A 26,557-nucleotide genomic window follows, 5' to 3' on the forward strand; every position below is an offset into this window, starting at 1 on the left:
TCAGAACAGTTAACCTCTTGTGGTGCAATGAGGCCAGTCAGGTCTCCTTAACAAACAACGTCTCCAATAATCACCCAGAATAAGAGAAAGACACATAGGGGAAAGGCTGTTGGGAATCTGACCAGAGGCCAAGGAAAAGGGACACACAAGGGGCGTGGTCCTTACCCAGCCGCCGTTCTCCTGGATCCAAGGCTCTAGGTGGTCATTCAGGTAAGTGGCCATCCAAGCTGCAATCCGACTCACCAATACCTGCATCTCCTTGTCTACGCTTTCCACGCACAGTGCCCCACCGAAGGAGAAAAAGGCCACAATGCGACCCCAGTTCACCCCATCCCGGAAGAGTTCGTTCACTACCTGCTCAAAGCTCTGATATGCCGTCCCTGGGGTGATGTGGAGCTGGGATGTCAGGTCGCTGAATGCCCGCCGGTACCTCAGTTCAAACTCATCGCCTGCCTCCCTCAGCGCTTGCTTCACCGCTGCCATGGGGATCACCTCCCGGGCATCCAAGCTGCTGCTGTGGCCAGTGGCTACATTCACCGCAGGGCTGTCTGCCAGGTGCCAGGATGGGTTGCCATTGATGGCACTGGGGGTTTCCATGTCTGATTCAGTCCCTTCTGGGGCCTCAGTTCTGTTCTCGTCCACATCGCTAAACTGACTCCAGCTGTATCCTTTCTGGGAAAGCTTGTAGGAGAGAAAGTCAACCACCAGCTCCCGATTGCTCTGAGACATTTTTATAATAGGGATGGGCTCCACCAGTCCATTGTCCAAAACACCTGCTCACTCACTGAGTCTGGTCTCTGCTTAGTGGTTCTCTTCTGAGATCCAAAGCCAAGATAAGGTTCTGAAGGGAGAGAAAGAGCTTCAGGAAAAAAAAATTAATATGCATGCCATTTACCCTACAACATCCCATTCCCTCTCCAGGTACCAGCCCTGGGTTCTTTGCGGCTCTTATGAAGGTCTGGGTCTAGCTTCCAAGGGACTTGAATGAAGTCAAATTGAAAGCACCAGTGGGCTCTGAATCATCACACCGGCTTTTTTTTTTTTTTTTTTTTACCTCAACCATCCCATTTTCCCCAAAATGTCTTCCTCAGAAAGTCACCCCAATGGGCAGTCTGCCCCCCAACCCCACCCCCGCACCACCTACATTCAAATGTCTCGGGCAACGGCAGGCAGGTGCAGCCCCCGGAAAATCTTTTGTATCATAGGTCGGGCTAGGAGGTGGCAGCCGGGATGCCGGTAACTCAACTGGCCTCGCGGCGGCTGGCAAAAAAAGCAGCTCCGGCTGGAGGGATCATGCGACCCGGCGGACTGAGAGCTCAGAAGGCGACACAGGAATTACGAAGCTCAAGAACCGGCCCCCTCGCTTGCTTCCTCCTCCATCGCCCAGATCGAGGGCGGCCGCTCAGCAGCCGCGGCCTCCTGCCACCCGGGAGCCCAGCCCCCTCGCTCTTGCACGCCCCTTGGCTCTCCGCCTCCTACTGGGAGCCAGGAGAACTCTCTCGGAGATGGCTGGTGTGAGGTTTAGTTTTTGTTTTTTTCTATTTAAGTACCAGCCCAAGGTGAGGTTTCCGAAGAAACCCTGAAGGGACTTCTCAATGGGCCTCAAGGTTTCGATGAGGGGCGGAGAGAGGGAAAAACTGCCTCGGATCTGCGCTCTGACTTTGGAAAGGCCATCCCCGGGCCTTTCTGGGAGGCTGAAAGCCGGGGACCCCCCAGAAACGCCGCTGGTTTTCTCTGAATTCCCCAAAGGCCCTGGACTTCGCGGTGGCGGTGCGGGATTGCCGGGTCCTCCATTCCCCGCACGGACACAATGGCCGCCGGCGCCCTACACAAAGACCGGGCGAGGGTGAGGCGCCGGGCCTCTTCTCGTGTCAGAGAGAGGGGTCGAGGCCAGCTCGAGACCCCCCACAGCTGAGACCACGTTTTCCTGGGGACAGGCGGCTTCCTGGCGCCCCCGGGAGGGCTTGGGGGCCGGGAGCTGCACCTCTCCGGAGCCCGGGGTCGGTGGGCTGCGGCCTCGCAGCTTCCTCCGCGCTTTAGGCCGGGTACCCGCCCGGCCACCGCCCCGTTGCTAGGCAACTACTCTCCCTCAGGGGCGCCCCCTAGACCTTTCTGGGAGGAGGGGTCTCGCCCCCGGCGGCCCGCCCCGGCGTAGCCAATCAGCGAGCCCAGGTAGCACGCAAGCAGGACGGCGAGGGCTCCCATTGGGCGCAGCGCCTGCCACGCACAGGGGAGGCGGCGCTCTCACCTGCGAGCCCCGCGAACCGTGGGGGGCCACATACCCCCTTCATGGGCCAGGTCGTTTTCGGACGCGAGCGCTCTTCGCGGCCAAGTTCCGCGCCGTGGACCTGGGCCGGCCTACCTGGCTGAAGGCTCGCGCTGTCTCTTCCGAACGAGTCGGCCTCAGTTTCCCCTGAAGAGACCGGGAGAACTTGCAAGCTCAGTCACTTCCGGTGCCGCGGCAGCGCGCGCGAGCCCGAGACGCAAGGGGAGTGCGCGCCTTGAGGACTGGCGTCAAGAACTGGGCGGGAGCGCCCCCTTGCGGTGGAGCTGGGGAACCCGGAGACGCAAGAAAAAAAAAATCAACGTTTACGTTCACATTTCCATTCATTCATTCATTTAGCCAGTTTCATCCACCCGTCAGTTTATATATCGAAAAAGCATCGCGTTGTGTCTAAGAACCTTGTGTCTGGGATTCCAGCTTTGCTGGTTGGGCAAGTTACTCAACTGCTGGGTGCCTCAATTATCCTTAACTGTAAAATGAGTAAAAACCAACCTCCCTCATTGAGTTATTGTGATGATTAAAAAAGTTGTTATTTGTGAAGTCCCTAGTATATGCTGCATAATTTCTCTCAGCAAATGTTTATTGTTTGGATTGCTGAAGTTAGAGTTAGGAACAAGACAAGACATGGCCCGTGCTTTCATAGAGACTTAAACCCTTGAGATGGAGAGAGACAGTAAACAACTAAGAAAACGAACACGGTAATTTCAAATAGTGACTAGTGCTCTTAAGAAAGCAAATCAGGGTATTGTCATAAAGAGGGTGAAGGAAGAGGTGCTCCTTTAGAGTGGGTGGTGAGAGACGCAAGCCTTGTCCTCCCTGCCCAGTGAGGAAGAGAGGCATTTTTTCAACTGTTTCAATTGTTTGTGTAGGGTGCCAGAGACGGCCTCTTTGAAGAGACGACACAGGACCCAAGACCTGAAGTGTAGGAAGATGCCAACTCATCGGAAGAGTTTAGAGAACATCAACCTTGGCAGAGGGACTGGCTTGTGCAAAGTGTCCCTAGGCAGTAAGATCTTGGCATTTCCCAGAAACTGAAGGAGAAGCAGTGTGACTGAGGGAGGGCAAATGTGGGTTGAGAGGAGGTTGAAAAGTTGACCATGGAAGTGAGTTAGACTTGATTCTAAACATTCAAAGGTGTTTTATTTTATGGTAATTTAATTGATTAAAAATAGGATATTAAAAATACACCAAAGAGCATAGAATTAAGTCCTCTTCCCACACCTGCTTTCCAATCCCTAGTTCCCCTCACAGAGGTCATCACTCTTAAGCCCTTTCCTCTGTAGTCTTTCAGAGACGGTCACTGTATTCACAAGCAAATTTATATGTATAAATGTTTTTACACAACCAGTCGCTTGCTATAGACACTTCTACATCTTGCTTTTTTTTTGCTGAGCTCTATGTTTATAGTCGGCCTTCATTTTTTAAATTAACACACAACTTTATAAAGATATGCCATAATTTACTTGCCCAATCCCCTATTTGGGAACACTTAGGTAGTTTCCAGTCCTATCTTATTATAAATAAAGCTATAACTTATCCATTTGTTATTTTGCATATGTGGGAGTTTATCTGTTAAGTAAATTCCTGAAAGTGGAATTACCAGTAACTGAGTGTATGAATTTGTTTTTTGTTTCGTTTTAATGCATATTGGCAATGTGCTCTACATAGCAGCTGTACCAGTTTGTCCTCCCATCAGTAAAGTATGAGACTGCCTATTTCCTCACATCCTGAGCTACACAGTGTGTTATCAAAGCTTTTTATCCTCACCAATCAGATAAAAACTGAGAGACACTCTTATTTTGATTTCTTTTTATTAAGAGTGAAGTTGAGCAATTTTTCATATTTATGAGTCTTTTTGGGGGAGAATGTCTTGTTCTGATGAATTCTCTATGCATTTCATTTGCCCTTTTTTCAGTTGGTCTTTCTGTTGAACTTTTTTCTCATTGATTTGTAGAATGTTTATCTTTTTTTTTCCTACATATAAGTCATAAATAGTTTTCCAGCTTATTATTTATTATTATGGAAAAACTTTTATTTTCTATTTTTTTTTTTTTTTTTTTTTTTTTTTGCGGTACGTGGGCTTCTCACTGCCGTGGCCTCTCCCGTTGCGGAGCACAGGCTCCGGACATGCAGGCTCAGCGGCCATGGCTCACGGGCCCAGCCGCTCTGCGGCATGTGGGATCTTCCCGGACCGGGGCACGAACCCGTGTCTCCTGCATCGGCAGGCAGACTCCCAACCACTGCGCCACCAGGGAAGCCCTTCTATGTATTTTAATGTATGTCTTTTTCCTTTGTGGTTTCCAGGTTCTATGTCATTCTTATGAAGACCTCTGTTTGATATCATAAAAATAATTCTGTTTTCTTCTACTTGGTTTCATATTTTACATTTCAATCTATGTTCCATCATAAATTCCCTTCAGTGTAAGATGTGAGGCAGGAATCCATAAATTTTTTCTAAATAACTACCCAATTATCCCAATATCATCATCTTTTCCAGCTCACTTGAAATGTCTCCATTACCATAATCTATATTCCCAAGTGTATTTGTGTCAATTTCTGAATTTTTTATGTTCCATGGAAAGGTGTTTTTTTTTTATTTATTCTATTTAATTATTTTTATTTTTGGCTGCGTTGGGTCTTCATTGCTGCAGGCAGGCTTTCTCTAGTTGCGGCGAGCAGGAGCTATACTCTTCATTGCCGTGCGCGGGCTTCTCATTGCGGTGGCTTCTCTTGTTGCAGAGCACGGGCTCCAGGTGTGTGGGCTTCAGTAGTTGTGGCGCGCGGGCTCAGTTGTTGTGGCTCGCGGGCTCTAGAGTGCAGGCTCAGTAGTTGTGGCTCATGGGCTTAGTTGCTTCGTGGCATGTGGGATCCTCCCAGGCCAGGGCTCGAACCCGTGTCCCCTGTACTGGCAGGCGGATTCCTAACCACTGTGCCACGAGGGAAGTCCCCATGGGAAGGTTTTAAACTGGTACAGGACATGATCTGATTTCCATTTTTAAAACCTGTGGTGTCACAATCACTTCAATGTGGAAATTTTTAAAAAAAATAAATTTATTTATTTATGGCTGTGTTGGGTCTTCGCTGCTGTGCATGGGCTTTCTCTAGTTGCGGTGAGCCAGGGCTACTCTTCGTTGCGGTGCACGGGCTTCTCATTGTCGTGGCTTCTCTTGTTGCGGAGCACGGGCTCTAGGCGTGCAGCCTTCAGTTGTTGTGGCACGTGGCCTCAATAGTTGTGGCTCGCGGCCTCTAGAGCTCAGTCTCAGTAGTTGTGGCACACGGGCTTAGTTGCTCCGCAGCATGTGGGATCTTCCCGGGCCAGGGTTCGAACCTGTGTCCCTTGCATTGGCAGGCAGATTCTTAACCACTGCGCCACCAGGGAAGCCCTGGAAATTTTTATTATGGAAGTCTCTGATGTGCTTTGGGAGGCCAGGAGAGAGCAGAGGTGTGAGGGGTATTTAAGGTGGAAGGTGCTGCCTCAGCAAAGGCATGGAGAGTTAACAGGAGAGTCCAGATGGGATGGCTAAGAGGGAATGGTAGCAAAGGAGACTGAATGTAAACATGTATCTGCATGTGCAGGACACTAAATAGGCACTGGAGGAGCCAACCAGGCTTTTTGAACAGAAAGGACATGAAGAGATTTATATTGGGGGAAGATAGAGCCTTTGGGGAAGGGAACTTTGCAATATTTATCAAGAGCCTTAAAAATGGCTCTGGAAAGATCATTGAAAAATAATCTTTGATTGGAATTGAATTTAAGAAAAGAAGTGAAATGCAACCAAATTTTATCCACAGAGATGTTTATACTAGGTTATTTATAACACAGGAAAGAAAAATTAAAACTGAGAATTCAGTAAATAGGGTGATACTTTAAATGGGTTAAATTCACACATATTTAATGATGGGGAAAAATCCTCAAAACATAACACTTTGTAAAAAAAAAAAGGGTTACAAAGCTATACTGAGAATTATTCTAATTTACTAAAAAATGTACATTACATGCAACATATAGTAGAAAGAATTATGCCAGGATGCAAAAAGGTGGTTATTGCTACATAATCAAATTATGGATGATTTTATTTTCCTTTTTATAATTTCTATATTATCTAAACATGACTATTTTTTTTAATTGGAAAGCATTGTTTAAAAACACATTTGCTGAGATTTAGATGACGAGGAGATGCTTATGGTGTAATATGAAGTGAAAATAAAAGTATACAAAATTAGATGTGTGACATGATCTCAACTCTAAATACCATGTATAGGAAAAAAGGCTGGGAAATCAATATGATAAAGACAAAAGAAAAATGGAGAAAGCCCTTGTGCAGATGCTAAAGAGGAATGGAAATAGAGTGGTCAATAAACCAGAGATTGAGGTAGATGCTCAACCTCACCAGTTATCAGGAAAAATGCAGATTAAAACCTCAGTGAGATATCATTTCACACCCACAAGACTGGCAAAAATGAGAAAATCTGCCTTTTTTTGGTAGATGGTTATTCAGCAGTCAGTTGTGATTTTGGTGTTTTCATGAGAGGAGGTGAGCTCAAGTCCTTCTACTCTGCTGACGGCACTACTGCCTCGCCAGCAACTCCCTCACCTCGGCCAAGAAAATCTGATAAAATCAAGTGTGATTCAAGAATATGGAATAACTTTGGAAAAAATTGTATTGTTACCAAGTAGAATTGAAGATGCCTACAACCTATGACCCAGCAATTCTATTTTTTGATATATGCTCTAAAATAACTCTTAACACGTGTGAGATGCAGGTATAAGGATGTTTATAGCAATACTACTTCTTTTAGCAAAAATATGGAAACTACCCAACTGTTAATTATAGCAAATGATTAACCAAATAGTAGTATGTTTTTACATAGTAATATGACACAGTGAAAAAATAAGCAGATTTAGCTATACACAGCTTGAAAGAATCTTAGAAACACATTGCATGAAAAACATTGCAAAAGAATAATGCAGTATGATTCCATTTATATATAGTTTGAAAAAAGGCAAAATTAATTGACACACTGTGTAGGGTTTGTGGTAGCCAGCCACCTCCAAGAAGGCCCCCAAAGATCCCTGCCTCCTGGCATTCACACTTTTGTGTAGTCCCCTCTCACAATGTTCTGTGTGATTGATAACAAATGGCAGAGATGATGGCATGCCTCTCTTTCTCTCTCTCTCTTCTATCTCTCTGTCTCATCACTCACTCTGGAAGTAGCCAGCTGCCATGTTGTGAACAGCCATGGAGAGTAACAGTATGGAGAGGCCCATGTGTAATGAGAAACTAGATCCTCCCGCCCCACCGAGCCTTCAGATGACTCAGCCAACGGTTGACTACAAACCTTATTTGAGACCCTGAGCCAGAACCACTCTCTTAAACTGAATTCCTGACCCTCAGAAACTGTATGAGATAATAACGCTTGTCATGGTAAGCTGCTAAGTTTGGAGGTAATCTGTTCTGCAGCAATAAGTAGATAATTCATACAGGGAAATATACCTATGTGGTAAAATTATAAAGAAGTATAAGGGAATAATCAACACAACATTCAAGACAGCCATTGCACCTTCACAGGGGAGGGTACAGGATGAACCAGGGAACAGGATAAAGTTGGGAGCTTGAAAGAGAATAGAAATGTTCTTCTTGTTAAATTAAATCGTACGTATGTGTACAGAATGTGTTGCCTTACTATTCTTTATGCCTTTCATTCATTTTACATATACATACATTTATATTTGTATCTACTCAATATCTAATAAAATCAGTTTATGAGATTTAAAAAACTAGAAGGAAATACACTTAAATGCGAAGAGTGGAGAGGTTGCTTCTAAAGGCTAGGTTATAGTTATTTTTTTGGTTCTTTATTATTTTCTATATTTGCCAAATATTACAAACAAGTAGGCAATACTTTTGAAATGAAAAATTTTTAAATATATAAACACACACATATGTAAAATACAAAAATGCATGCGTTTATAGATATAGATATATGAGGGTTTGTATTTGCATTAAAAGCCTTTGAAAGATTCACACTCATCTTTTAACACTAATTTTTAAACTGAGGAGTGGGATTGACAATGGGGTAGGGGGGGAGGCTTAGGGCATTTTCACTTTTTACTTCATAAATATTTATAAACTCGTATGGATCTGACTGCAAATCTTAACTCTGCTGTGTGACCTTGAGTAAGTTATGTCACCTCTTTTTTTTTTTTCTTGCAGTACGCGGGCCTCTCACTGTTGTGGCCTCTCCCGTTGTGGAGCACAGGCTGCGGACGCGCAGGCTCAGCGGCCATGGCTCACGGGCCCAGCCGCTCCGCGGCATGTGGGATCCTCCCTGACCAGGGCACAAACCCATGTGCCCTGCATCGGCAGGCGGACTCTCAACCACTGCGCCACCAGGGAAGCCCTATGTCACCTCTTTTGAGCCTCGGCTTTTTTCATCTGGAAATTGAAAATAATAGCACCTACCTGGTAAGGGTGTTGCAATGATTAAATAAAGTAATAAATATACAGCACCTAACATATATTCTCACTCTGTCATAATCGTGTATAATATTTGTAATTTAAAAAATTTTTAACATAGAAAAGTCTCCCATATTAAATCCCACATTAAAGTAGTTTGACCTAGGCCAGGGCCCACTGCAAATGGAGAGGATGGAATTTCAAGTGATTCCCCTCTTCCAACTCCCAGAAGAAGACAAAGGCACCTCTTGAGTCTGGCTACCACTTACCTTACGTGAGCTTATTGAAAAAAACCCCTGCATCAGTAGTTCCTCTCTATCCCCCCAGCCCCCAGCCCCTGGCAACCACTAATCTAATTTCTGTCTCTATGGATTTGCCTATTCTGGAAATTTCATATGAATGGAATCATACAATATTTGTCCTTTTGAGTCTGGCTTCTTTCACTTAGTATAATGTTTCAGGTTCACCTACGTTGTATGTATCGGTATTTTATTCCTTTTATTAAAGAATACTATTCCATTGTATGGATTTACCACATTTTATCTACTCATCAGTTGGTGGATACTTGGGTTGTTTTCTATAATTCATCGCTTTTAATCACTGTGTGCTAAGGTGTCTGTAATCCTTCCTCCAAAATGGATTACACATCAGCTAGGAAGGAAGAGACCAGGACACCCACAGAGATCCCTGTGTTTGGTTGGAGGGGAACTGCAGAAGACAGATCTTTTTGATGACTGTCACCAATGGCTCACACTTGCAACCTTCTCCAGGGGGTGTCCTTAGGTGATCACAGCCACCTTGCCTGGAGGTGTCTGAGGGTTAGGTCGCTAACCAGAGCCAGTGACCAGCTGTTGTCTGTTCTCCATGAAGCAGGAGGTCTCCAGTGAGCTGGAAGGCAGGTCCAGATTTCTGGCCTGGTGACCACAGGTTGGATGGTGGAGGGAGTGACAGACACGGAGTGAAGAAGATTTGGAAAGGGCAGGAGTAGATGTTGGGTCTTTCCCTCTCACTTTTTAAATATAGAGCTTGTCTCCCCCACCTCTCTCCTTTGCAGACTCCTCTCCCCTTCTATAATAAGAAATAATAAATTCAAAGCACACAAGTAACACGTGGATATATTCTTTTAAAAAAATTAAAAATAAAGATCCAATTATCTATCCTTTCTGTCCACGAGTCCTGTTTAGCTCCTTCCCTCTGAAATTCCCACTCTTGTCAGGTTGTTGTGAATTCTTCCATACCTTTCTCTCTATATACACATCCATGTTTAGGAGAGGTAATATAGGGCAGTGGTTAAGGGTTTGGCCTCTAGAGCTGGCCTATTTGGGTTCAAATCTTGGCTCTGTTGCATACAAACTATGTGACCTTGGAGAAGTTTTCTAACCACTCTGAGTCTCAACTTCCTCAATCTATAAAATGGATATATAACATTACCTACCTCACAGGGTTATTGTCAGGATGAAATGAGTTAACTATGTGCACAGTACTCCAAACAGAGCCTGGCCTATGGTAAGTGCCCGGTAAGTGCTAGCTGTTAATACTTAATCACACCCATGGGAAACGTGGTACACTGTTTTGCATATTTTTAGAAAACATTATGATCAACTATACTTCAGTAAGAAAATATAGTTCTTAAAGTTCAGAAAAAAAACCCCATAATGGTTTCATAATGAAAAAAAAACACCCCTAATCAATCAGCACTTTGTGTTTTAACTCCAGAATGTGTCTCAAAGATTATCTCCATATCGGTCCAGATCTATCAAACTCGTTTTTTAAAAAAAATTTATTTATTTATCTTTGGCTGCATTGGGTCTTCGTTGCTGCGTGCAGGCTTTTCTCTAGTTGCGGTGAATGGGGGCTACTCTTCGTTGCGGTGTGCGGGCTTCTCATTGTGGTGGCTTCTCTTGTTGTGGATCATGGGCTCTAGGCGTGCAGGCTTTGGTAGTTGTGGTGCACAGGCTTAGTTGCTCATGGCATGTGGGATCTTCCCGGACCAGGGCTCGAACACGTGTCCCCTGTATTGGCAGGCGGATTCTTAACCACCGCGCCACCAGGGAAGCCCCCAAACTCTTTTTGAACTGATGCTTAGTATTCCATCCTATAGACAGTTTATTGAACAACCCCCCTCTACTAATGGACCATTAGGTGGTTTCCAATTTTTCACAACTACAATGCAGCAGCCTACTAATTGATTTCCCTATTTCCACTCTTGTTCCCCTTCCCTCTGTTTTCAGCACAGCAGCCAGAGTTATCCCATTATAAGTAGAGAGTAAATCAATGCTCAAAACCCTCCCAGGACTCCCACCTTATTCAGAGTAAAAATCAGCTTCCTTACTAAGGCCCAGTTGGTCTGCATCCTGCCCCAGAATATCTCTGGCCTCATCTTCTGATACTCTCCTCCTTGTCCATTTGATCCAGTCACCCTGACTTCCTAGCTATTTCTAAAACATGCCTCTCTGCTCCTGCCTTTGCACTTGCTGTTCCCTCTGCCTGGAACATTCTTCCTTCAGATATCTGCATGGCTTACTCCTTCACCTCCTTCAGGTCTTTGTTCAAACGTCCCTGAGCTACCCTATTTATAATTGCAAACCCCTTTCACATGGATAAGGCCAAAAGAGTAATGACTGAGGGACTTCCTTCGTGGTCCAGTGGTAAAGAATTCACCTTCCAATGCAGGGGACGTGGGTTCGATCCCTGATCCGGAAACTAGGATCCCACATGCCACGGGGCAACTAAGCCCATCCGCCACAAGTACCGAGCTCGCGCTCCTCAACGAGAGGGCCTGCATGCTACAAACTACAGAGCCCACGCGCTCTGGAGCTGGCTCGCCACAACTAAAGAGAGAAAGGCCCGCACGCCACAACTAGAGAGAAGTCCGCATGCAGCAACGAAAGATCCTGCATGCTGCAATTGAGACCCGACACAGCCAAAAAAACAATAAAGAAAATAAATAAATAAATATATAAAATAAATCAACAAAAGAGTAATGACTGAAATTGTGGATAGGGTCTACCAGATATGTCTGCGCTTCCTTCAGGTCTAAAATTCTGCTTTGGTGATTTCAGACCTTGAAGTCTCCCATTTGTAAATAATGGGAACTTGAGACCCAGCCTACACTACAATGGATGCAGAAGGAATGACAAGAGAGGAATCTTTTGGGCCAGGCTTATTACCTCTTGTTAATCTGGAAGGACTTGGGAAGTTCTTGCACACATCCTGGCCTCCTGGCATTGCCTCATACACTCATTCACTCACTGAGCACTTTCTGCCTAGCAGGCCCTGGACACAGCACAGCTTTGATACCCCTTCCCTCCTAATATAAAGCAAGTACCTTTACCTCCACCCCTACCAGTGGCCCTGCACATACCTTGAGGTCGGTGGGCAGCCACAGCCTAGGCAGACCCTGCCCTCCCTTTGTCCCTGTCCAGCCCTCCCTTCCTCCGCTTCTTGTCATGGCTTTGCATTTATCATCTCTTATTATGAGATATTATTTACTTATTTATTTATTCACCTTGTTTAGTGTCTGTCTTCTCCACTAGAATGTCAGCTCCCTGAAGACAGAGATTTTGTCTGTCTTTTCACTGCTATATCCCCACATTTAGCACAGCCACTGGCACATTGTAGGTGCTCAGTAAATGCTGCAGTGACTGTGCCTCTGTTTCTCTGTGTGAAAGTTGATGTGTGTCTCTTGGAACTAAACCTAGAAATAGAAGTGCTAGGTTACAGGGCACACATGTTTGACATTTTAAATACGTGTTGCCAAGTTGCCCTTTAAAGCAGCTGAACCCATCCTTTTCCCCAACCTTCTGAGTTACCTTGTAAATCTTTGATACCATCAAACTTTTAATTTTGGTCAGTTTGATAGGTGAAAAATGGTACTTCTTTGTTTAAATTAAGTTTAAAATTTAATTTCAGTATTACTACTGAGGCCAAGCACCTTTTCATGTCTTTAATGGCCAGTTTTGTTTCTTCTTCTAAGAATTGCCTATTTTCCCCATTTTTTCCCCCTATTGAGCTTTTGTCCTTTTCTCACTGATTCTTAGGAGTTTTTGTTTTTGTTGTTGTTGTTTACATTTTAGGTTCTAATACTTTGTTACATGTGTTGGAAATATTTTATCCTTCAGTTTTGTTTGTTTTTCTTTTGTCAAACAGAATTTTAAAATTTTGGTTTGGTCAGTCTTTTTCTTTATGTCTTAGTTTTCCCCTTATGTCTTACTTAAAAATTTCCTACACGATGTCATAAACATATATTTTAACTTAAAATTTTTAATTTAAAAAAGTCTATTTACTTTGGCTGCACCGGGTCTTAGTTGCGGCACGCGGGAACTTCATTGTGGCATGCAGAATCCTCAATTGTGGCATGTGGGATCTCCCGGTTGCGGCATGTGGGCTCATAGTTGTGGCATGCAGGTTCCTTAGTCGCAGCATGCATTTGGGATCTAGTTCCCTGACCAGGGATGAAACCCTGGCCCCCTGCATTGGGAGCGTGGAGTCCTACCCACTGGACCACCAGGGAAGTCCCTAAAATTTTTAATTTTTAAATATCTTTAGGGTTTTAATTCATCTGAAATTTGTTTTTGTAAACAGTGTTGGATAAAAATCTAACATAATATTTTCCCCAAATGAAAAGCAAATGTCCTAACTCCATTATTTGTTGCCATCTGATTTGAAATTCTACTCAGCATTTACTAAATTCTGATATACATGCGCCTGTGTCTGAACCCTTAAATTCTTCTACTGATCTTTTGTTGTTAAAAAAATTTTCTATGCCAATACCCTGCTTAAAAAAATTGTGGAAAATTTCAAATGCATATATGTATGTGTATGTATATATGTATATTGAACCTGTCACTCAGTTTTAGCAATTATCAATTTGTGGTGAATCTTGTTTCATCTATACTCCCATCTCCTTCCCTTCCTGGCATATTCCAGATTATTTTGAAGCAAATTCTAGAGTCATTTCATCCTCATCATTTCCATGTGTATCTCTAAAAATAAGGAATATTGAAAAACAAAGACAAACAAAAAGACCCAACTCTTGTTGTTTTTTTTTGTTTGTTTGTTTTTGTTTTTTCTATTTATTTTTTGAAGATACTAGATCTTTTGTCCTGTAGAGTTTTCTCGTCTGGATTTTGCTGATTGTATCCCCATAGACTCAACTGACGATACTTTTTAAATTACTATAATTTCGTAGTATGTTAATATTTGTGAGATCTGTTATGGCGATTGCCCCCTATTATTTTTCAAAATTCAGATGCCACTTCTTGTGCTTTTTTCCTTCCATGTGAATTTTAAAATCAACTTGGCAAATTCCATGACAAAACCTATTGCGATTTTCATCGGAATTGCCTTGAACTTTTAATATGGAGAATTTACAATATTAGATCTCCCCATCCATTAATAAGGTCTATAGCTTATTTAATTATTTTTATAGTTATTCAACGAAGTTTTAAAATTTCCCGTAAAGGTCTTAGGCTTATTTTTAAAACTTTGTTGCCTTTTTCGTTATTATGAACGTTGATCTTTTTGTTCTTGTTGTTGCTATTATCTTCTAATTGACTATTGATGATATATAGGATCAGACGTTCTTAACTCAAATCCCATCTCCTCTACTTAAAAAATGTGATCTTAGATAAGTTTACTCAACTTCTGTGAGCATTTGTTTTCTCTTCTACAATACGAGGGTAATAGAGCCAAGGATGCAGACGGCATTAAAAGTGAAAGACCAAACCTCCAAAAAGCCGCCGGCTTTAGCCAGTAATATTGGGGCGTGGACTGGATAAAGAGTTTGAGAGACTCCTTCACGATTGGCAGAGAATCTGGGGGCGAGACTATGTTGCTTGCAGGGGACTCGATGTTAAAACGAAGTGAATTCCTAAGAAAAATCAAAGGCACGATGCACAACTACAGGGAGAATTATAAACTAATGAAGAATTTCCTTCCGTGAAAGTTTTGGGGAAGTTCAGGACGCGCGCCTGTTACCTAAATAGACTCCCTCTCTCTCCGGTGGGTAGTACCACCTTTCCCAAACAGTGTGTAGCCGACCGTTCTGGGCCTTGTGGTAATTTCCTCTTTCGAGTTGTTGCAGCCGGCTCACGCAGTCGCACTACATTTCCCAGGAGTCTCCGGGGCCGGTTGTTTTCTTGTCCCTCATCCTGACTTCCGGCCTCCCTACGATCTCTAGGGCCAATCGGAAGGCTGGGATAGCTGGTTCCCGGCACTCTGATTGGTGCGTTTGACTGGAGAATCTGGGTTCAAATTTTCAACGGTACTGAATGAGTCCCGCGGCGGGTCTTCCTGGCGGTCGGTTGTCAGCGCTGAGGCGAGGTGAGCCGAGGGGAGAAAAGGGGAGCAGCTAGGGCGCCGGGCAGCCTGCTCCCTGATTTCCAAGTGGCTGGAGGTCTCCTCCTCCTCGAGGGCTCAGTTTCTGGGACGGTGTGCTGCTGGGGCGCCGACCTGACCCGCAGAGCAGGAGCCGGGCTTCCGGCCACCCTTCCCTTCATGACAGGATTTCCCCGGCCGGACCGGGACTAGCGGGCTGTGTCTACAGGTAGAGGCGGAGGCCGGCGTGGGAAATAGGTGGAAGGAGGAGTTGGGGGAGGCTGTGGGCTAAGGATAACGGTAACGACAATTATATTATTACCCAGCACACATGAAATAAGCGTTTACCGGACCAAGCACTCTGCATTTTCTCATTTAATTTTCGCCCCAATCCAGTGAAGTCGGTGCTAGTCTTAGCCCTCCTTTATAGGAGGGAAACCGAAGCCCGTAATCTAGATACATTTCTCGAAATGGGTGATACAGTAGCCCCACCCGCCCTCAAGACGTGTGACATTTGGTGGAGGAAAAAGATGTGGCCACAAACAACTACATTTCAAAACTGTTGTGCAAGATAGAAAGGTAAATGAGGTGAGAACATAATTGAGGACAAGTTTAATTCCACTTGGAGTTGTCTTTCTATTTGGGGATTTAAAATTCATTCTGTTTTATCCCTATCTGCCCAGCCCTCTCCCTTTGTGTGTTATCAGTAGGTATTACTGCTTTTCTAATTTCCTGTCCTAAAACACTTATAGATCGGAGAGGGAAGGAAAAGTGAACCAGGCTGTAAAATTGTAGGATTGTTTTTCTGGTTTCTTGATACATGGTTTCTTTTTCTCACCTACAGTTTCCTAGTACTTAGGTACCAAGGACTTCCTCCCTATCAGTCCTGCTTAGGACAAGACAGCATCTGAGTGCTCTGCTGATTTTGCTTTAAGACCATCACTTGGCGTTCTCCCTGGTTCAGCCTTACCTTGTTGACATTCTATGGCCTTTCAATTTGTCTCACTCATCAGATGTCAAAATTCAAACTGTTTGCTGCAATACTAAGGATATTTTTGTGTTGTGGCCTCGGTGTATCACCCCCTGTCAAGCCACCTCTAAATCAAACTTACATTGTTTTGGAGTTGTACTGTGGGTGTGTCAATTCAGTATTAAGTTGGCACTCTTGGGATCAAAATTATTGTGGCTCCCAGCTTACTTAGCTAATTAATTGACCTTTGAGGTTGTACTGTGTGCTCACTATTAGATACTGTGTGTATACAGATGAATGGTTTCTGGTATGCTTGAGGCCAAAAGTCTGATTCAAATTGACAAGTGACAATTAGAACAAGACAAGAAAGCATCTGAGTGCTCTATTGTTTTGTATTGTAAGCACCCTGGCAGTTTAGAGGTGAGGGAGATCAGTGAGGCTTAAAACAGGCAAGGGTGGCTTTGTGAAGCAGGTGGGACAGAAACCGTTCTTGATAAGGAGAGTTTAGTTAGACAGGAACCCGAACAGTCTTGGTGCCTGTTAATCACCCATTCAATATCTGTTGAATTGGAAAGACAAGAAGGCATTATCTAAATTGACTACAAAATTTCAGGTATGAAAAACTGGATATATTGAATTAGATTGGTAAATTTGTTTAAACTTTCAAATCATTTAAAGAAAATAGTTATTTTGGCCCACCTTATGCTTAAGTCTGTGTATTCCAACCTTAATAAAGTTAGTTTATCCCGCAGCTGCAATTAAGCTTCAACAGGAGACAGGATTATGTGGGAAGATCCTTCATTTCTTGTTCAGGTATCAGGAGAGGTTCAGAATCCACCTATATTTCCTATATGTATTTTTTCCTCAACCTTTCCTGGGTCTCTTCCCTAATTCTTTTTTTTTTTTTTTTTTAATATTTGGTTGGGTTTATTTTTGGGTGTGTTGGGTCTTCGTTTCTGTGCGAGGGCTTCCTCTACTTGCGGCGAGCGGGGGCCACTCTTCATCGCGGTGCGCGAGCCTCTCACTGTCACGGCATCTCTTGTTGTGGAGCACAGGCTCCAGACGCACAGGCTCAGTAGTTGTGGCTCACGGGCCTAGTTGCTCCGTGGCATGTGGGATCTTCCCAGACCAGGGCTCGAACCCGTGTCTCCTGCATTAGCAGGCAGATTCTCAACCACTGCACCACCAAGGAAGCCCCCTAATTCTTTTTGAATTGCTTGGGAAGAAAGGAGGAGGAGAGATTTAAATGTCCTTTGGCAAACTGAATTTTCTTTGCCATATGGGTAAAGGTAGGAAGCAGAATTTACTACAGGGAGATTGAACAGGCCAATCAATTCTTTTTTTTATAAATTTATTTGTTTATTTTTGTCTGCGTTGGGTCTTTGTTGCTGCGCACAGGCTTTTCTCTAGTTGCGGAAAGCGGGGGATGACTCTTCGTTGCGGTGCGCTGGCTTCTCATTGCGGTGGCTTCTCTTGTTGCAGAGCACGGGCTCTAGGCGCACGGGCTTCCATAGTTGTGGCTTCTGGGCTCTAGAGTGCAGGCTCAGTAGTTGTGGCGCTCGGGCTTAGTTGCTCCACGGCATGTGGGATCTTCCTGGAACAGGGCTCGAACCCGTGTCCCCTGCATTGGCAGGCAGATCCTTAACGACCGCGCCACCAGGGAACAGGCCAATCAATTCTGTGAATAGATCTGTGTCTGAGACAGATCAGCAGCTAGGGTACTTTGTGAAAAAAGTACAGATAACTGGGAGGGGTTCTGTTTTTGTTTGTTTGCATAGAGAAACTTGATTATAGGGGGAAATTAAAGATTAGTGAGAAAGGTATAAAATTGTATTATCATTATTGTATTATAAATTGTATTATACATTATTATCATTGTATTAGTGAGAAAGGTATAAAATTGTATGTAGGAGCATAATTTAGAAAATTTATAAAATGCTATTTCTACTTTTTAATTAATTTTTTTTAAAGCTAAGTTATTTTTTTTAATATTTATTATTTATTTATTTTGGCTGTGCTGGGTCTTAGTTGTGGCATGTGGACTTCTTAGGTGTGGCACACACGCGGGATTTAGTTCCAAACCCCAGCCCCCTGCATTGGGAGCATGGAGTCTTACACACTGGACCACCAGGGAAGTCCCTATTTCTACTTTATTAAATTTAAAAAGGTAGTAGAAGTTTTTTCATATTTTGAGTGTGCCTACTCTTTGTCCTGATGTTTGAATAGGATAGAAGTGTGCACTGCAACCCCTTGATGTCAGTGTTCCTAAGTTGCAGGTTTCAGAAAGGTTGCTTTAAAGTGGGAGTATGTAACCACAAAGATACTGGGAAACAGCACATGTACACTAAAAAACTTGAAGAACATTTTTACACTAATGAAACAACAATCTTTTAAGAAGTCTGGCATTTGGGGGGATCCATGCTCTTTAGACCTTAGCTCTCAGAGCACTCTTTGGTTTTAAGAGTGGGTATCCTTGGTATTTTATAGCAGCGGTCCCCAACCTTTTTGGCACCAGGGCCTGGTTTTGTGGAAGACAGTTTTTCCACGGATGGGTTTGGACGGGGGTGGGGGGTGGGGGGCATGGTTCAGTTGGTAATGCAAGTGACAGGGAGCGGCAAATGAAGTTTCAATTGCTCGCCTGCCGCTCACCTCCTGCTGTGCGGACTGGTACTGGTACGTGGCCCGGGGGTTGGGGACCCCGGGTTGGGGGGTTGGGGTTTTATAGCTCCTTCTGTTCTCTGTTAACCTTTTTTACTATAAAGAACTTGAACCTGTTTCATCACCTTTCTGCTTCTTCCAGGTTCTTGATAAGAAGTACTTTCTAGACTTCAAGATTTCAGGAGAGAGGTGAAAGAGTATATTGCAACTTTGAGTCAAGCCTGTAGACAGGTGGACCGACAGACGGATTAAACCACAGGTAAAGCTGTATCCACAGTATTATATTAAAAAGGAATAAGGGGGACATTAATATATTAGCTTCAAAATTCTTTAAATAACTAGCTTATCTTTAGAAAGTAACACTTATTTTGGAAGAAAATTTATTTAATATGTAAAAGCAAAAGAAAATAATGTCACCCAATGTCCTACCTCTCAGATAAACTATGGCTAGCATTTTGATAGATTTCTTTCCAAATTTTGGAGGGTATCTGTATTTGGTTTTAAGAAACCATACTCTAATAACCTTCATTTTTTTTCATTTAATGATTAGGTTATGAAAATTTTTTCATTTCATTAAAATTTTGTGTAACATAATTTTAATGGCTATATATTATTCCATTATATCGTTCTACCATAGTATTTTACCCAGTGGAACCATTGGTCAAAAAGAATGCATATATATATATATATGTTTTTTAGAATGCATATTTTTATTTTCTTAATTTTTAAAATTTATTTATTTATGGCCGTGTGACATGTGGATCTTAGTTCCCCAACCAGGGATTGAACCCGTGCCCCCTGCATTGGAAGCGCGGAGTCTTAACCGCTGGACTGCCAGGGAAGTCCCAAAGAATGTGTATTTTTAAGACTTCGGTACGTAGCACCAAATTGCTTTATAGGAAAATTGTGCTGATTTACACATCCACCAGCAGTGTATGTTCACACAGGCACAATTTTTTATTTTAAAATATAGATTCAAATGGTGCAAAAATCAAAATAATATAAAAAGGTTTATAGTTAAAAACCTTCCAACCCTCTCATTGTCTACCTCACTCCCTGCCACCTCATTGATTATCACTTTTTTAGGGTGTGTGTGTATGTGGGTGTGTCTCTGTCTGTCTGCTTTCCAAATCAGATACCTTTTGAGGGATATAAATCTCTACAAGACTGAATGATTGAGATTTGACTAGGATTGTAACCTCCTGTAGCCCCACTGTCAACCCTTACAAACTCTTTCAGCTTCTTACTTTTGGAACATCAGCAAACTTTGGTATTAAAAAGATCTGTGTTGTTATTTGGCCTAGAGGTAAATGGCATCTTTGATTTCTATCCAGGTCCTGTTAGTCATGTAAGAGTGGATTATGGTTTATAGAGTTCTGTGGTTGAATAAAAAAAGCGGAACTGAATTTGTAATCCTTCAAAAACAGTGATAAGAAACTCACAAGTTTGGGAGGAAAATGGTAGAAAAATGTATTTGCTTGAGATTTCTGGACAGTGATGAATTAGAACAAGTGTCCATGTGTCCTGTGCTGACTTCTAAGTGCTTGGACAGTGAGAGATTGTCACTGGATTTTAAAATGACCCAATTTTGGAAGCTTCATAGATCTGTTTCTGTAAATAGATCCGATTTCATCATAGAAGTTAGCAAACAAATGTGGAAACACAAAGTCCATTAACTTCCTTCAGACTTAGTTTGTGACTTTGATGAACATTTAAAATTGCTGTCTGTATTATGTTGCCATTTACTGTCTCCTGCTAATCCTTATGTACAAGAAAAAGAAATGTAGGTGTTTTCTCCCTGGTTAAGATGACAATAACTCAACTCTAACTTGTGGTAGTGTAACAGGATCTCTTATCCCTTGTGAAAATAGGAGAGGGTGTCCCTGGGGAAATGGCACTGCCTGGGATGGGACCATTTTAACTAACTACACTTCTAATGAGATCTTGCCTTACTCTGTTTATTCTATTACATTACCATTTATTTAACTCATGATTTTTCCTCCAATAGAATTAGGCAATACACAGTTCACAAACTTGTATAGTGAGGTACTTGGGATCATTTGTCACACCAAAGTCTTCGTTTTGCTCAGGAGCTGCTAGTCTCTTTCAACCTTACTTAGACTGCAGCCTTTTACAGCTTTCCTCCACCCGCTCTGAACCTGCACCTTTTGATTTACAGAGCTTGTCATGGCTGGTTATTTTTGGTTTGATAGTGAAGAGAGACAGGGACCCTTGGAGGTTAATTTCAGATGAATGTGGAAATAGGTTACTTTGCTTCTTTTGCAATCTTCCTCAATTGTGTACTTCCCCCTATTTGTTTTCCCTTTCCATTTATTTCTTCCCCTAGAAAAAGTCAATATTCATCTTTAGCCTGTAGAACTCTGCAGGTCTATCTGTATCTTTTATGTATCACTTCCACCAGGAAGCCTTCTCTGACCCTCCTTCATCTATTCCCCTTCTCTGCACTTCCACAGCAAAGATCACCCTGTGTCAAAATTACTGTGAGTTCCTTAAGGGAAAGGATTATATATATCTTTTCAATCTTTGTTTTTTGGAAACAAAAATTAGCCATGTGATGTGATGGATGGCACTTGATAAGCAGTTTTAAAAGGAACCTAACTAGTTCATAACATATGGGAGAAACCTTTACCTGTCTATCATAGGATTATTGGTCAGGAAGAGCTATTTCTTCACTCAGAATGGTTCTAGTTTTGCAAGAGTCTGAAGTTGTGGTGGATTCAGATAATTTTGAAATGTGAAGCCGATTCTCTTGCTTGGCAGCTTGATTTGTGTGGGGGAATGTGGTTGACGCATGTGCCTTTTTTTTTTTTTTTTTTCAGTGAAACCTGTTGACAGAAATTCAGTCTTGATTAAGCGGTGCAGGAAGGCATCCAGTTCCACCTTGCTTGGGGCTCTCATTTAAACAGTTAGCTTTGGCCTTGGCCTGTTCCATTTCCCACTAGTCCTTTAATTTTTTTTTTTTTTTTTTTTTTTTGGCGGTATGCGGGCCTCTCACTGTTGTGGCCTCTCCCGTTGCGGAGCACAGGCTGTGGACACGCAGGCTCAGCGGCCATGGCTCACGGGCCCAGCCACTCCGCGGCATGTGGGATCTTCCCGGACCGGGGCACAAACCCATGTGCCCTGCATCGGCAGGCGGACTCAACCACTGCGCCACCAGGGAAGCCCAGTCCTTTAATATTTGAAGGTTTCACATCCTAATATTTATTATTTGTGGGAGAGGCAGCGTAGTGACGCTAGCATAACCCAGTAGTTACTTTTGGTTTTGTTCATGTACTTGTGCCATCACTCTTTATTGAGGAGAATCAGACTTCTCAATGGATATATATTTATCTGTTTGTTCCCCTCTTTTGGTTGGGGGGTGGGGGCAAGGGGCTGTATTAGACCAAAAGATAGCTCAAAAGAAGCTTTTTGAAAAAGAGGTCGTTTATTTTTTAATATCTTTATTGGAGTATAATTGCTTTACAATATTATGTTAGTTTCTTGTACAACAAAGTGAATCAGCTCTAAGTATACATATATCCCCTTATCCCCTCCCTCTTGAGCCTCCCTCCCACCCTCCCTATCCCACCCCTCTAGGTCGTCACAAAGCACCGAGCTGATCTCCCTGTGCTATGGAGCAGCTTCCCACTAGCCACCCATTTTACATTTTGGTAGTGTGTATATGTCAGTGCTGCTCTCTCACTTCGTCCCAGCTTCCCCTTCCCAGCCTGTGTCCTCAAGTCCGTTCTCTACGTCTGCATCTTTATTCCTGCCCTGCCACTAGGTTCATCCATAGTGTTTTTTTTAGATTCCATATAAGGGCGCTAGCGTACGGTATTTGTTTTTCTCTTTCTGACTTACTTCACTCTGTATGATAGACTCTAGGTACATCCACCTCACTACAAATAACTCAATTTCATTTCTTTTTATGGCTGAGTAATATTCCATTGTATATATGTGCCCCATCTTTTTTATCCATTCATCTGTTGATGGACACTTTCATGTCCTGGCTATTGTAAATAGTGCTGCAATGAACATTGTGGTACATGACTCTTTTTTTTGTTGTTGTTTGTTTTTTTGCAGTACATGGGCCTCTCACTGTTGTGGCCTCTCCCGTTGCGGAGCACAGGCTCCGGACGCGCAGGCTCAGCGGCCATGGCTTACAGGCCCAGCCGCTCCGCGGCATGTGGGATCTTCCCAGACCGGGGCACGAACCCGTGTCCCCTGCATCGGCAGGCGGACTCTCAAACACTGCGCCACCAGGGAAGCCCCATGACTCTTTTTGAATTATGGTTTTCTCAGGGTATATGCCCAGCAATGGGATTGCTGGGTCATATGGTAGTTCTATTTTTCGTTTTTTAAGGAACCTCCATACTGTTCTCCATAGTGGCTGTATCAATTTACATTCCCACCAACAGTGCAGGAGGGTTCCCTTTCCTCACACCCTCTCCAGCAAGAGGTTGTTTTAAAAAATAGTATTTTGGTTTTAAAATTTCATCTAAATAAAGATAAGGTATATTTAGGTTTCAGCCCCCTTCGCCTTTTAACCCCCACCGATCAAATGCAGTCCTAGACCTCAGAGGACGTCCCTCCTTCAGATGCGTGAATAGTCTACTCTGGAATATCCACTGAGAGGTTCAAACTAACCTCCATCTTGTTTACAGCAAAAATTTATATGCAAGAGTACAAACTTAGAAAAAGAGAAATTAAGGGGTGATATTTTAGTTTATGAGAGGATTCAGCTCAGAGTTTTCCTGGTATACTTAGAATAGGGTTTTTAATTTACCAAAGTGTTCTTTTTGCACAACTTGTCAGGAATACTTAATTTTTCTATAGAGCAGAGTTTATTTCTGTATTTGTCTAACAGGTTAGTAAGATTTGGTTACGTACCTCATTTTTTTTTTTTGGCTGCACTGTGCAGCATATGGGATCTTAGTTCCCCGACTAGGGATTGAACCCGTGCCACCTGCAGTGGAAGCACAGAGTCTTAACCACTGGACTGCCAGGGAAGTCCCTACTTGCCTCATTTTTGAAGGAATATTTATAGGAAAACCCTGTATATTATAGTGACCCCAGATTTTGGAATCCTATTAACCTGGTCTTAAAACTCAATATTGCTACATACTAGTTGGTGATCCTGGATCACCAGGATCCTGGAGTAGTTGAGCCAGTTCCTTATTTGTAAGATGGTGATGACTATATCTACCTTATACATTGTTAATGCAGTTTAAATGAGATGATTTATGTGAAGTGCCTCGTAAAGTGCTTGGCCTGAGGTAGACAATCAGTATTTGGAAGTTATTGTTATCTGTAAATGGTTTTGTCTCTCGCTCCTTGACATTTGATATTGATCTACATAAATATCTGTTTTTAAATAAATATGAGAGGCAGTGGATAAGGACACTCCCTTTAGGGCCTGTCTGGGTTTGAATCCTGGCTCTGCTACTTCTTAGCTTCATGACCATGAACAAATAGTAAATCTTTCTGTGCCTCATTTTCCTCATCTGTAAAATTAAGATAATAACAGTACCTACTTTACAGGATTATTGCGAGGATTTAGTGAGTTAATATATGAAAACACTGTTTGGCTTGTCATAAGGACTCAGTAATTAATAGCTATTATTTTTTTAGGTCAATACACAGGAACATTTTATTTTATTTTTATTTATTTATTTATTTATATTTATTTATTTATGGCTGTGTTGGGTCTTTGTTTCTGTGCGAGGGCTTTCTCCAGTTGTGGCAAGCGGGGGCCACTCTTCATCGCGGTGCGTGGGCCTCTCACTATTGCGGCCTCTCTTGTTGCGGAGCACAGGCTCCAGACGCGCAGGCTCAGTAGTTGTGGCACATGGCCTTAGTTGCTCCGCGGCATGTGGGATCTTCTCGGACCAGGGATTGAACCCCTGTCCCCTGCATTGGCAGGTGGATTCTTAACCACTGTGCCACCAGGGAAACCCTGCCCCTTTCCCTCTTTTATAACCTGAATGGGAGCACACACTTGTGCATTTTGCTTTTCTCACTTAGTAGCTCTTGGAGCTCATTTTGTACAAATCACATCTGTAAAGTTATCTAATATTAAAGTTACTTAATATTTCAATATATGGTTGTGCCATAATTTATTCAACTAATCTATTGGTGGAATTGGGGTTTTCAGTTTTTTGGCTTTTATGAACACTGCTATGTGAATTTTCTTATATTTACATATGTATAAATACATATCTGTAAGATAAATTTCTACATTTGGCAAGATGTATCAGAAAGAAAAATGTAAATTGCCCTCCACAGGGGCTAGCAGTGTAGCTCCGTAATTAAAAAAAGGAAAAAAGGATGTGAGGGTTTAAATTTGAATACTTTCCAGGTGGTTTTCAGCAGCATGCTTTGGTGGAATCATAGTTTTTAGGAGGCTAAGTGGGGTTGCTGCATATTACATTCCTGCCTCTTCCCTCCCCCAGCTTTGGTTGTCTTCATTACATTCCTGCCTGGGAAGTCTTCCCAGTGACCTGGGTTAGGCATTAAGATCATGGGAATCCAAGATTTTCCCATGTCTTCCAGCATGTTTGTTCACAAGAACTGGAAAACTTCCTCCTTGCAGCAGGGGAATTTTAACCACTGTCAATTGCTGGAGAATCTTTCAACAATGTCCTTTGAATAGATGTGGTCAAGGAGAGGAAAGGTATCAGTAGGTGAAAAGGCAGTGATAATATCATACGGTAGTGTATTTCATAGCACTCAAAATACCTTCTCACTTGTTTACGGGAAGTAGGTAGGCAGAAAGGTGCAGTGACTTGCCCATTATCATATACATCAAGTAATGCCAGGGAGAGGGCTAGAATTCTGGATTTCTATGTTGGGATTGTTTTTGGCTTTAAGTGAAAGAAAATGTGACTTTAACAGCCTATATGAAAAGAGTTTTATTGTCTAGAGGTAGGTGGTTGCTGATATTTGATCATCAGTGATCAATAGCTCAGTGATATCAGGGCCATTGTATGTTATTCTCTTGATCATTTACTCCTGTGTATATGATGGCTGCTATAGCTCTAGCCATTACATCTGCCTTCAAGGCAAGAAGAAAGCTGAAGGAAGATGGCAGGAGCAAGGGCTGTAGCTGTATCAGGTAAGTACGAGTTTTCCTATGAATCCCTCAGCAGATTCTCATCATTCTCATTGGCCAGAACTGTCCCATGGCTACTCCAAGCTTGGAAGCTTGGCAATCAAGGAGGTGACTTCTGTTACAGTGCACTTCTTACTGTTTTGATGCTGTTCAATGAAAAGTATTTAATCATAACTTGACTTAAGCCACGTCATCTCTAATTTTCATCCTTTTTTCTTTTTAACTAATTTATTTATTTTTGGCTGCGTTGGGTCTTCATTGCTGCACATGGGTTTTCTCTAGTTGCAGTGAGAGGGGGCTACTCTTCGTTGCGGTGCACAGGCTTCTCATTGCTGTAGCTTCTCTTGTTGTGGAGCACAGGCTCTAGGCGCGTAGGCTTCAGTAGTTGCGGCACCCAGGCTCAGTAGTTGTGGCGCGTGGGCTTAGTTGCTCCACGGCAGTGGGATCTTCCCGGACCAGGGCTAGAACCCGTGTCCCCTGCATTGGCAGGCAGATTCTTAACCACGGCACCATCAGAGAAGTCCCTCTAATTTTCTTTATACTTATGGTTTATACTGTATAATTTAAATATTTATACTGTCTTATTTATTGAGTCTAATAGGACTCCTGTCTAGGTTTTAATTCCTTTGTGTCTGAGACTAGATCTACCTTTTGTATGAGACATATTGTCTCATCCTTGAATATTAGTGAGAAAGGAGCTCCGATATTATCAAGCCCACATTTATGACCTCTAGCAAGTGTGTAATATGAGTGGACTG

The 26,557-nt window shown here is 42.9% G+C and overlaps 2 protein-coding genes across 5 annotated transcripts in view; one reads left to right on the plus strand and one right to left on the minus strand.

Annotated features, from left to right (window-relative positions):
• BCL2L1 (BCL2 like 1) overlaps positions 1-2,456 on the minus strand; it is a 51,898-nt gene extending 49,442 nt beyond the window's left edge. The window contains exons 1-2 of one of the 3 annotated variants that reach the window (XM_082670901.1): positions 2,363-2,456; positions 166-841 (exon numbers count right to left, since the gene is read on the minus strand). In XM_082670901.1, the coding sequence (XP_082527027.1) occupies positions 166-729 (564 nt within the window). In that variant the 5' untranslated portion in view covers positions 730-841; positions 2,363-2,456. Of the gene's footprint in view, positions 1-165; positions 860-1,144; positions 2,002-2,362 lie in introns of those variants that run through there. The other 2 variants (XM_082670902.1, XM_082670900.1) reach the window with 2 other exon arrangements.
• Positions 2,457-15,030: 12,574 nt separating this feature from the next.
• Positions 15,031-26,557, plus strand: part of TPX2 (TPX2 microtubule nucleation factor) — a 59,606-nt gene continuing 48,079 nt past the window's right edge. For both annotated transcript variants that reach the window (XM_082671074.1, XM_082671075.1), the window contains exons 1-2: positions 15,031-15,066; positions 18,831-18,947. The gene's annotated coding sequence lies outside the window, so the exon portion shown is untranslated. The remainder of the gene's footprint in view (positions 15,067-18,830; positions 18,948-26,557) is intronic.

Source organism: Grampus griseus, assembly GCF_964374135.1.
Source record: "Grampus griseus genome assembly, chromosome: 14".
Taxonomy (NCBI): domain Eukaryota; kingdom Metazoa; phylum Chordata; class Mammalia; order Artiodactyla; family Delphinidae; genus Grampus; species Grampus griseus.